At 36.3% G+C, this 13,525-nt stretch overlaps 1 protein-coding gene across 1 annotated transcript; it reads right to left on the bottom strand.

The window, feature by feature from the left end:
- Positions 1 to 217: 217 nt before the first annotated feature.
- Positions 218 to 13,315, bottom strand: LOC124398918 (CD63 antigen-like). The gene is made up of 8 exons (XM_046869442.1): positions 13,161 to 13,315; positions 11,227 to 11,304; positions 3,577 to 3,765; positions 1,981 to 2,055; positions 1,705 to 1,800; positions 985 to 1,125; positions 752 to 835; positions 218 to 640 (listed from the first exon to the last, which is right to left on the bottom strand). Exons 2-8 carry the CDS (start codon positions 11,284 to 11,286, stop codon positions 575 to 577), a joined length of 711 nt encoding a protein of 236 aa, XP_046725398.1. The 5' UTR covers positions 11,287 to 11,304; positions 13,161 to 13,315; the 3' UTR covers positions 218 to 574.
- Positions 13,316 to 13,525: the final 210 nt, after the last annotated feature.

Raw genomic sequence — 13,525 nt, 5'->3', positions numbered from 1 at the left:
TTTTTTTTCATTGTTGCTCATTTCCCGACCAACAATTTGTTGATATTATCATTGAAAGCCTCTGATTTTTTTCCCCCTCTGTTGAGCTTTTTAGCCTGGAAGTGCACATATCTAATCTAATTCTCTTCCTATTTCCAAATGCACAATGCTGAATTTCTTGATTTTTTTTTTGGAAATCTGAACAAAAAACGAGCCAAAAAAACGTCAGACACCGATGTTGGGGGAAACTGTAAAAGTTTATTATTTGTTTTAAAATTTAGATTTAAGTATTTTTACTTTAAAATGTTGATACTAAAATACAAGAAAATTGAGAGTAAAAAAGTACAATCTTTATCTCTACAAGATGAAGTCGGTGAAGAATTCTAAAGTACAAATATATGAGATAAGACCAGACAGAAAATAAACTCAACATCTGTGATGAAAAAATACCAGTGAAAGATTGAAATGTTCGTATCTGTATATAGAGAAAAAGATTTGTCTGTGTAGAACATCAGGCCTTGCAGGAATCCATTTACAAATCCGAAGTGTTTAACTGCAGTGTGAAAGTGAATTTGCTGAAGCTTTACAAACGTGATCACATGACTTCGTAGCCGCTGCGGATCCCCTTCATCAGCGTACAGGCGAACACGACACCCAAGATCTAAAGCAAACACGAACGAGAACCAGAGAGGTGAGAAGAGGTGACGAATGGAGTATTCCGGAATAATCTGTATGATCGACTGGCAGTGAACAAAAAAAAACTGTGTGTTACCTCGATGAACGCGATGACGAGCGCCGCTATTCCGACCCACAGAATGTTTTGTTTGAGTAAAGCCTCCACAGCCTTTGCACAACCCTGCAACGAGAGCAACAAGTCGGCGTCATCGTCATTACAGGATTATGTTTGAATTGATCGAGTTAGCATTTTTTTTCCATTTTGTTTGTTTTTGCACGGTGGTCTGAAATGCCTCTCCAGAGCACAGTGCTTCTCCCCCTCCGGCTTACCTCTGTGTAGATCTTGTTAGAGTTAAACATGGCATTAACTCCACAGCCCTTTGTGACATTCTTGCAGCAGGAATCAGGGACGGAGTTGTTAGGCATAATGTTCGCCCAGTCGGTAGAATTCACTGCTCCGCAGCATTTAAACTACACACAAGACAGGATGCCTTTAAGATGACAGAAATATATATATTTTTCTATATAAGGAATAACAGAATAAATATGAGAAAGACTTTATAGCATTCGGCAGACGCCCTTATCCAGAGTGACTTACTTTTACCTCATTCATACATCTGAGCAGATATAAGGTTAAGGGCCTTGCTCAAGGGCCCAAAATTGGCAGCTTATTGTAGCTGGGATTTGAACTCAAGACCTTCCGAGCCAAAGTCCAATGCTTTAACCACTAAGCTACCGCAATCCTTCCCACTGTCAGGTTGATTCTTTTCCAGTAACTGCATGAACCCTGGACTGTTTTCCATTTAACAAAAACATTTACAAAATTCCCAAAACCTAAAAACTTTCCCTTCAGTGGAAATTAAAGCTACACGCAGTTGTTACGTTGTGGGTGCATAATTATCTTCCAGCTACAGCTGCTATGACAATAGTATTCAACACCTTCTGACCAATCAGAATCAAGCAGCACCGTTTATAAAAAAAAAAATTAATGAATGCCAGTCAAAGCTCATAGCTTTGATGAGCACTTCATAGATGATGTGAAAGACAAACCTGTTTCTGAGAATTGTCCAGTTCTTTCTTAATATCCGGATTTTTGTTGTACTCTTGGATCGCTTCCTTAATGCCCTTTTCCACCAGATTCTCCAGCTGCATGAAGAAACAAGAGCCTTCACGAAATGCAACATCATGCCAAGGATTCGTTAAAATGTAAAAATAAATAATAGGCGAATTCTTGGCAAATGAGAAAAATACATGACCATTTTTATTTCTGTTTAGTTATAATGCAGTTTATTTCTCGATTTGACCAAAACAAACGTACAATCTCACCTTGTTTCTGTAGACATATGCAGCAATGGCTATTCCAATTTCAACGATGATGATGATGGAGAGCAGGACGGCAAACTGAGAGAAAAAAAAACAGGAGGATCAGTGTGCAGTTATGTGTCACAACACAGAGAAGTACCCAGGAATAAACTGCATCATCTCTGTTTACAGATCAACACAAATCTAAACAAGTATCTGGTCGGACTTGTTCGTTTGGGATTCGAGTTCTACTGGAAACTTACGCTGGAAAAAACAGAAGCACGACACGCAATTCGATTTTACTGTGGCTCATTTCAGTCTAAAAAAAACAGTTATGTTAAAGAAAAATCAGACAAAATCATACGAGATATTAAAATAGAATATTACAGAAAAAGTATTGATAAATTTTTAAACGTACTTTATTTTGTTAAATTTTTAAACATAACGTTATTTTGTTAAATTTTTAAACGTTTTATTAACATCCCAAAAAAATTTTAAGTAGTTTAAAAACAATTTTTAATAATCAAGCATCTATATTCTAATAGGTTATTTCAGCTTTCACAATTTCAGTTATAATAATAATAGTAATAATAATATTTAAAAATAATTACCCCAAAAATGCTATTTTACGTATACGGTACTGTACTGTATTAACATTTTACATTATTTTATAATTAATATTGATATTTTTATTAATAAATTTAATTATTTCAATAATATAAAACTCTATTAAAAACAAGTTTTTTGGTCTATTGTGGTATCCGCGAGAGACTGGGAAAATCAGTCAAACAAATTACCGTATTTTTCGGACTATAACCCGCTTACTTTTTTCTCACGCTTTGACCCCGCGGCTTAAACAACAAAGCGGCTAATGTATGGATTTTTCCTGGGTGTTTCCCGGTTTCACAATCTTCAAGCCAAAAAATGGAGCCCCATAATATTAGACCAATGAAATTGCAGAACGGGTTCAGGTGAACCAATGAAACTCTTTATATTAAATCAGATGCGCTCCCACTGAATCGGGCCGCACCACATCATAAATATGGATGATGTTCCTCTGACGTTTGACCTGCCGCTCACTCGGACTGTCTACAGGAAATGCGAATCATTCGTCACGCTGAAAACAACCGGGCATAAAAAAACGCATTTCACCTGTGTTCTGAGCTGCACGGCATCGGGAGAAAAGATTCACAGATGGTGATTTTTAAATGCACGACGATGCCAAAAGAAAAACTCTCGAGAGAAATTGTTGTGAAAGGAAGGAGGAAGACAGTGAACAATGACTTTCTTGGTAGGCCACTGTTTAGATACAAGCCGTGTAACAGACACTGTCTTTCATTATAGCCTGTGTAAAGTTCATTAGTTTCAATGGCTTATTTATGTTCAAAATAAAAATCTTTGTCAAATTCAGTGGGTGCGGCTTATATAAGGGTGCGCTTAATAGTCTGGAAATTACAGTAGTTATGTGGCAAAGGCGATTCCACGATCAACTGCGGTAAAGTGTGGGATTACTCTACTGTAATAAGGAATAATAATCCAAGTCTTCATATTAATAAATGATTCAGGTCTCTCAGATTAGAAAAAATTTCTCAGCTTCCCTTGCCGTGCACACCGCCTTACCGTAGTGACCATGCAGTAGTTGTCTTTCCACGCTCCACAGCAGCCAAAGAAAGCGATGAAGAAGATCACGGCTCCTACCACGATGATCACAATGGGGGACGCAGTGTTGGCCACCTGCTCAATCCCGGGGATGTTGTTGAGTGCCGTCTTTGCCAAAACGCCCACTATGATGAGAGCCAGGCCGCACAACTAGACAGAGAAACCGAGAGAAGAAAACATCAGAACGCAGAAATTCAAGCGCTTCGACGGTATCATGTGAGCAGCAAACGACTCCATGAAGAGTCACATGTAAGTCACATGTTCCCATGAAAAATGTGTGCGTTCAAACAAAATGTCTCAAATTCTAATCTCTTTCTCACATCAAGATGCAAATTCCAAACAATCGACTCGTGGACTGTGAAACTATTTTTCCCCCAAGTCATTTGACTGAGACACACACAGAACAAACTTGTTAACTGTTTGCTACCAAATTGCTGACAAAACATTTAGTGTACAGTATTTATTATACAGGCAAATCATTTGCACTACCATTAACCTATTGTACTGGTCGATGCTGCAGTGTGACTCTGTCTATCAGGTTTGTGTAGCTCTGGTCTGAGGAGAACATTGTTTCATTTCACTTTGCACTGTACTCTGCATAGCTGAAGTGACTACCAAAGCCTACTTGACTTGATGTTCACCTATTGAGCGCAAACCCAATTGGTTTTAGTGTACAGGAAAAAAAAAAGATTTAGCCTTGCCGTTCCAATACTTTCGAAAGAGATGTACAGTGCGTGTGAAACAAACAATACAAAACAAATATGTGCAAAAATGAGGAACCGAGTAAAAGGACATTTATGCTGGCGGTGTATAAGGAACAATACAGTTGCTTAGCAAACCCGTATCATAAGCAAAGGAGAAAAGTAACAAATTGCAATATACATCTTTTATAATACTGTGTAGCAGCTCCGGCCAGTCAAGGCATGGAATCTACAAAATCTCTGAAGGTGTGCTTAAGGTGTCTGGCACCAAGACGAGTCAACACCTTGAACTATTAGTCATGATCGTCGAACCACTCAACAAAGTTTTCAAGGCGTCAGGGATCATCATACTGCTGGAAGAGTCCATTGCTGTTAGAAGATTACCATGAAGAGGTGTACTTTGTCAGCAACAATGTTTAGGTAGTTTAGGTGTTAAAGTAACCATATAAACAAATGCTAAGACCCAAGGTTTCCCAGCAGAACATTGCCCAGAGCATCAGGCCATGTCCACACATAAGTATTGGTTTGAAAATGCATATTTTTCTCTCTGTTTTGGTTGAAAACACTCTCCAAAGTGTTAAACAGAGGCTTTTGAATACGATGTCGCATTTTTATTTATTGCTATGTCAACATTTTTTAAAGAGCCAGAAAGTAAATAAAGACCAAGCAGAAATGACGCACGTTTCCAGAAGTTTCAGTGTGGATGAGCAATTTTTAGGAAACGATTACAACAAAAGTGTGGACATGGAGCCTTTTTTTTGTTTGTTTTTTTAATGCTGTTTTCAAATCTATCTGGATTAGTGTAGATGTAGCCTTTGACTGCTCAGTTTGCCTTCCAATAGTGCATCCTGGTGCCATCTCTTCCTTAAGCACACAACATACACAGTCATCCACATGATGTAAAACAAAAAAAAAAGTGATTCATCAGACCAAGCCACGTTGCTCTGTCGCTCCAGTTCTGCTCATATGCTTATTGTAGGTGCTTTCGTTTAGACCACAGTTAAGCATGATATCTCTGACAACACAGACTAGCCTTCGCTCCCCAGGCAGGACTCCAAGCTTTGGTTGCCCACTGACCCTTTCACTGGTTTCACTGCTTGTTCTTCCTTGGTCCACTTTTGGTAGATACTAAGCTTGGCAGAATGGGAATACCCCAGATGACCTGATGCTTTGTCTAGCCAACACAGCTTAGAACATGTCAAAGTCACTTAGATCCTACTGGCTACCCATCATTCCTGCTTTCAACAATCAACTTCGAGAACTGCCCGTTCACCCGATACCCTTCGACTGGTGCAATTGTAAGAATATAATTAATGTTACTGTTACATGCCACAAAAGCATGTATATGTTTGTTTGCTATTTTTTCCTTGTGTCTCCCTGTCGTCTTGCTTGCAGGTGCTGGTTCCTTTCATTGGGTGTTATGTAGGATCTGCCACACCCCTAGCAGAAGCAGACGTGACCAAAGAGACGGGTTTTAATGATTAAATCGCTACCTGAAATTTTGCTGTGCGATTAAACCAAAACCCCTGTCTGCTGTTTACCCCCGGTCGATGGTATTGATTGCTGTATTCTTAAAAGACTCAATGATCTGCAAAGGCAGCGATGTTGTTGGGGAGAAGTTGGACTCTCAGACGATAGTGTCCGGAAAGAGATTGCTGTCCAAAGTACATTCCAACTCTTTCTACCCACTACATAAAACGTTCAGACTCAAAAATTGAAGATTCACTACAGAGATATATTTCTGCCTGTGGCCAACAAACTACATAATTAATTCTTATGAGTGTTAAGCAGCTGGTCCACGATATAAATATAGTGATATATAAGTGTGACATGAAAATGTATCACTTATATAATCTTAATATCTTGAGCAATTATGTGCAATAATAATAATCATCATCATAGTTACATGTGTTATAACTTGTATTACATATTCTATATCTTCTATATTCTGCCATCTGTTTTAGTGCTGATACAAATTTTATACAATATATCTTCAATAAGATTGGACATTTATTCAATGTTCAGCATCTATACTTAATATATAGATTATTATACATTTCTTAGATTTTATTTTACTTTGATCTGTACCTAATACTTTACTTTAATTTTAATGTGAGCAACTGCAACCCAAAAATTTCCCTGTGGGATCAAAAATTATTTTTATTCTTTTTTATTTTTTTTTCTTGGATTATATTTGATATTATAGTTGACATCTAGGAAGGAAGTTGCCATCCCAGTTTCAATAAAGTGACAATGAAAATATTCTATTCCAAAAGAAAACTCTACTTTCTTCTCACCAAACTGTGTTTCTATATGATCAGATATTTATGAAGATTTAAATTCCTAACAAATGAAATATATAACAAAGTATACCTAACTGGCTGTCCCTGGTTAGACTTAGGTCATGTTTTCAGTGCTCCTTGGTGAAAGTTTAATGTAGATCATCATTAATCTCACATCGCTGATTAATGTCTAGCACCATTGCCATGAGCTTTTATAATCTCCTGCAGGCAGTAAAACAGACAGTCCTGTTTTATCATTAAACAGGAAACTTTCTCATAACCACATGACCAACCGACACATACAAATCATTTTCGAGGGAGTGGTTAAGGCTCTGGGTTACTGATCGGGAGGTCAGGGATTTAAGCCCCAGTATCACCAAGCTGCCACTCTTGGGCCCTTGAGCAAGGCCCTTAACCATCTGTGCTCCAGGGACACTGTATCATGGCTGATCCTACACTCTGACTCCAGCTTCTAAGCAATCTGGGATATGTGAAGAAAGAATTTCACTCTGCTGTAATGATATGTGACAAATAAAGGCTACTCTACTCTACTCTATTCGATTCGATTCGATTCTAATTAAAGCTTTACGTAAACATTTACACTTTGTATTATTATTTTGTTTACATTATTATGCCATGAGTCATTTATTTTCACACAACTCCATATTATTTACCTAATGACACAATGTGTTTAATTGATACCAGTTCTTCTGCACCTTCTCACATTTCTCAAGTTTGAGAATACTTAATACTTACATGGTCACATGGTCGCGTTGTGAAATGTATATATCCATGTATGACGTGTTACATATGGACCTCGCGTGCTTTTAAAACCACATTATATCCGGAGGCCTTGAAAATGTCAAGTGTATTTTTTTTTTTTTGGTATAACTTTCCTAATATCTGTATTTGCTAAAGGGGTTGTGTTTCAGAAGGGCATCACGGCCATGTAAATACACTGGAGGTAATCAGGAAAGCTCTGCCTGACACGCCTTGGCACAAACACAGGACATCTAGACGGCTGTGAAATACACACCTTAGGAGTATGTATATATAAACTAGACTCGCAGTTAAACAGATAAAACTATTAGGAAGAAAGGGAGTGTAATATGATACATAATTTGGTAAATACTGATTATATATACAGTATATAGTCAAAATGAAATCGTTAAAGCAAATTCACAAATGTTATTAACACCCAATTAATGCAGCGTGCATTTCTGTTTTTATTAAAAATATTAATACATTTAAAAGAGTTGAAATTAAAACCTGCAACACTTTCTTTACTAAGATTTAAAAACAAAAACTCCACAGAAAAGTTTTTAATGATGCCCCAATTCAATCTCAATTCAAGCACGAAAAATCTGCCATGGTGCAAACATCCGGCAATTAAAACCGTCCGTGTGGAAACAGCAAAAGTTCCGTTTGGTGTCCTGATGATTTACATAATTTAAAACACAACAATTACAAGATTATTTTGTCTTCATGCTCTATGTTGAGTTTGGATTCACTAATAATGAACATACATTTGAATAAATCACCCATATTTGTCTATGGCCATGTTTAAAAACTTAAAAAAAACTATTAATTCATGGTACATTTAGAACAGATAAAAATGTGCGATTAAGTTGTGATTAATCACAAGTTAACTCCTAACAATCATGCGATTAATCACGATTAAAAAAATTAAATCAATTGACAGCACAGATAGATAGATAGATAGATAGATAGATAGATAGATAGATAGATAGATAGATAGATAGATAGATAGATAGATAGATAGATAGATAGATAGTAGATAGATAGATAGATATGTGTTAAGAAAATAATGTATAAATATTGTATTTTTTTCTTCTTTATATTTACTTACTTACTAATTTTTCACATCTATTTTTTATTAGATTTTATTCATATACAGCTTTTACACTTATCAAAAACAGAATGTATGTAAAACAAGTTCCTTCCTCTTCACACTTAGGTGATGGCTGCTACATAGTCATTTCCTCACCAACTTTGTCAGAACAATTCTACATTTGTTGCTCACAGACAGAATGCAAAAGCACCAGAAAGCCCTGAAAACTTTTGTACGGCAGAAACCGCCTGACGCTGGAGACTCCTTTCACTGTTCCTTTCAATAGTAACACATGTTTCTCCGAGTTGATGTGATGTGATAGGAAGTTCATCGATGTTTTATAAGAATTTCACTGTGGTTTGGTTGCAAAATGCTAAGGCTTGTGATACACTCACCACAGTCACACACACAAACACACACTGCCTTGTGTGTCTATATATATATATATATATATATATATATATATATATCATGCCTAGTCACACCCTGGGGCTGAGATATAGCAATTAATTTGTAAACTACTACAGAACACCTTATATTCAGATCCACCATATTTACAGTTAATGTTACATTAACCTTGACATGTGAATTCAAAGAGAAAAAAAAACACAGTGTACTGCCATTCCTCACATCCTCATCTGTGGGCACACACAGCAACACCAGTGTAAATATTTAAGTGTTGAATTAATGACAGTAGGTGGCAGATGGAGGCAAATCTGTTGCAAGTCAGCCCTCTCAGCTTTCCACAGCTTCCTAAAAAGCTGTAGGGTTTTCCATTTTTCCATGTTTTTTTTTTTTTTTTTTCGCTGGATACAGCATTACGGATTACAAAGAGTGGAAAAACCCTCACATGACACACTCACATGATGCCGTCACCTTAGGAAACTTCGTCACATGGTTGCCTCACGCTCTCGCTTACTCACAATCGCTAATGCCGCAGGGGGGAAATCGTAAAATCGTTCAGTAGCTTTTCACCTCCCTTTTCAATTCAAAAGACAGAAATAATACGTGTCCAATAGTAGAAATGAGGACTGTTAAAGTGTATGGCATAAAGAATACTGGGCTGGATACATTTCATAGTTAATACAAATCAATCTGACACTAGAAACTAAGACAGGCACTTTTTAAAATAGTGAAAATTTCATAACAAGGATTTTCTGAAAATATATCATGACACCACAAACACCAAAGGAAATGCAAGCCTCTGTTTGATCATGAGTGGGCGCTTATACGTTTGTTCCACTACGTGTTTGTCAGCTGACTAGCTCTTATACAAATGACCATTATAATAATAGAAGCATTACTCTTCTGAGGAAAAGTTCATTTGCAACCAAGGTAACTTCCAAACCCCACTTATTTCTGTAGTATATACACGCCTAGGAAGGCTTTGATATACTAAATTTAGATACTGTTTTAGCCAGAGGGAAGGAAGTTTCAACACTTTCAATTAATTCTCATACAGGAGATTAGCGAGCTGACCTGCTTTAACAATAACCCACATAGATTACATTGTGGCTCCATTTACAAGCCAATATTAAGCAAACTCATTGAGCCATAATGACCAGGAAAACATGTTTGTGTTTGTTTAGCAGATTTCAATTAAGTTAATGAAGCCATGATTCATGATTTTATTATCGAACTAGTTACCAAGTTTACCTACATCTACAGATTAGATGAAATTAAATAAGATATGGACTTAATCAAAGGTAGAATTATCACATTGTATGATAAACATGGACATTTAACTCAACAGCATGGGATTTTTACATTGCTGCCTCTCAGAGCTGTATGCTGTAGACCAGAAAATGGATGATGTCTGTTAAATATGAAATATTTTATTCTCTATACATAATTGTGGTTATTGCTCTTAATACCATTACATTTACAAGAAGAACATTTTAATTTTTTTTCCGCCTCTAAATAACCACGGCGTAAACAAACTAATGCTATTTTTAATAGACAATACTTGTGTTATTCTTGACTTTTGCAAAGAAACAGCATTTAACACTTGTTAGAAAGCAATGATGCATTGTCTAGCCTAGAAATTGTATTTGAAATTCCTTCTGCATTAGGAACAACCTGATCGAGGCCTGTTTAGCATCCAAAATGCATGTCTCAAAGGCTCACGGTAAACAAACTCCAACTTCTCCAAAATATGAATAAGTGAATCACATGACAGTAAAACTCATACATGAAATACTACTTAAATCATAACCAATTGAAATGATTGAAATAGTGTCTGACTGCAACTATCTAACCAGCTCTTTCAAGATTAGACACAGAAGTGAAATCTTGCTAAACATTTTCACAAACAAAAAAAAACACCACTCATTAGTTACCTCAACAACTGTGTAAAAATTGATTCACATTCATTCAACTTATATATCTTCAATTTAAATATGTCTAGACGAATTAAAAAAATGTCTGTGTCTTCAAAGTATTCTTCCAGGAACCAGTAATTACTAGCAGAGTACTATTTTACCCACTAGTTCAAGATATCTAATGGCAATCATTCTTTCCTGATAAACATATGGGTGTTGGCAAACTTAAACGGAACTGTGTGTGTGTGTGTGTGTGTGTGTGTGTGTGTGTGTGTGTGTGTGTGTGTGTGTGTGTGTGTGTCAACATTTTCACTGACATTGCAACCCAAAAAATGATTCCCAGACATGAATCTATAAATATTTCACAATCTTATTACAACCACACAAATGTTCAATCAAGTTGCGATGACTAGTGACTTCAAGTTTCATCCAAAACAAAAAGACTGAAGACTTACCCAGAAGATAAAGTTGAAGAAAAAAAACAGGAACTTCACACATTTCATTGCTCCCTCCATTGTGCTTTTATTTGGATTCTGAAAATAAACAAAACAACACATCAGATGTGTCAACTGCTTCCATGTAATTATACTGTGAGGTCTACAATTAGTTGCACTTTATTTCATTGCATGGACTTTACTTGTGAATTCTGTGTACTAACAAACGACCTAACCAACCTAGTAGTTTATGTTTTGTACTCATAAACAAAAGTCTGTGAGCTCAAATTTTAAAAAAGAGTAAGAGATCCACTATCTGGCTTTAAAGCAAGCCTTAATCCTGAACTGTTTGGACTGGATTTTGTTTCAGTTGTAAGCCACTTTGAATTAACAGCACCTGCTAAATGAATTAACCCAAATCCCACTATGTTACACCCTGCTTAATGAACATCACCCGATCCTCATGAATGATCCCATTTTGCTTTAACCAGAAAAGACCTTTGGAGTATGAATAAAGGGGAAAACCTCTATACTAGTATAACAAAAACCATAACGGGCCTTCAAAGTGGGGCAGGGCATTCGGGTTTAGGGAATGAAGACGCCATATCCACAGTAAACAAATAATAAAACTCTAAACACACCTATGTTTACAACACGCCTAACATACCTGAGCTCACCTAAGTATCTGATGGCAATGGGATTAAAAAAAACAAAGCGCAAGTTTGCTTTTCCGTACGAACGTGTCCTAATAATCGTTTAAAAAAAACAGACAGTAGACAATGTGATATGATGTTGCAATTGTGAACAAAGTGTATGATGAAACATGACAAGTCACATGACCTACTTCCTGTACCTGTTGGTTTGGGATATTCATTGGAAACTGGCATAGAATAAAAGAAAATAGTGGTAAATATTAATATTGTTATAATATTTTGATAGATAATAAACCGATTTATTAAACGGACAAATGTAAGGAGGTAACACTTATCCCATATGATTTTTTTTTTAACCCCTCAAAGTAAAATCCTTGTAGAAAGCTAAACCAATCAAATTAACACCTAAATTCAAGTTTTTTTTTTAAATAAGAATACACCGAATTAACTGTTGAGTGTAAACACGATGAAAAAAACCGCATCAACTCCTGAATCAGTGTACAAACTACAGATCTCAAGGTGACCCGGGAAACAAGTTGACGGCTCTTTAAAACGTTTATTTTCACTAATTTTATGTTGAATTCCCGTAAATTTCCGTGAAAAAAAAAAAGATCACGTTTCAGTGAACACGTGTATTTAACTCTTTCGCCCGTCAAATCCGTTGTATACAGTTGTGTGTTTTCCATATTTGTAACGCTGAACTCAACATATGGTGTCATACGTGTATCATTACCATGATATAAACCATTATCCATATGATTATCCAGCGTTTATACTCCATTCGTGTCACTTTAAAGTCTATAATAACGCTATTAAGGGTTAAAAAAGTAGACTAGTTCCTCCATCTTAGAACAATCTTTGTGTTTTTGTTGTACCTCCGGAAAAGCCCCACCATTCCTCACCAAGACCACAAAACTCGGCTGAAATGTTCTTTAACTTTTATTAACTCTTAAAACTGTTCTTCTTTACGATTTGTTGATTTATAATAGCAAGTGAACGTATTTATTTTTTTTTATGGGAGGGGAAAACACCCTAACGGAGCACATACACAATGTTCCTGTTTACACTGACAACTGCGACTAATTTAATCAACATATAATTTAATTTAACGCCTAAGCAAAATGTTATTTTTCCCCCAGGAGAAAAAAAGAAGAGAAACTCTCCAAGCAGTTAAAAAAAAACAAAAAAAAAAACATACAGAATAGAAATGAGAATAGAAAAGACCTCCTAAGTTTCCTCCTATAAAATATATTTGTATCATTATCCAGGCATAATAATTATAAATATAATTGTAACACATACCTTTTAATCTTCAGAAATGTCCTGAGGAGCAGTTAGCAGTTCAAATGATCCTCTCCTGTTCTGCTTTTAAAATGGTCACTCACTCCACCCTCAACACAATGCATAGTCACTGAGCTTGAAGGCAGGTCTCATGAAGAAACCTCTCTGCAACACACACACACACACACACACACACACACACACACACTGAGAAGGAAGATCTGAAAAACCTTCTAAAGACCAAATTGTGGCCCCTGACTGTATCAAGAAACTCATAAATGCAGTAAAATTTCTAACAATGTTAGTCAAAGGCTATTTTCTGACTGCTGGAGAAATAGAAAAGTGTCATAAAGGTAAATCTTTTCACACAGCCTGTCGTCCGGTAC

Source organism: Silurus meridionalis, chromosome 16 (genome assembly GCF_014805685.1).
Source record: "Silurus meridionalis isolate SWU-2019-XX chromosome 16, ASM1480568v1, whole genome shotgun sequence".
Taxonomy (NCBI): Eukaryota; Metazoa; Chordata; class Actinopteri; order Siluriformes; family Siluridae; genus Silurus; species Silurus meridionalis.
This window is presented reverse-complemented; position numbering and strand designations above follow the sequence as displayed.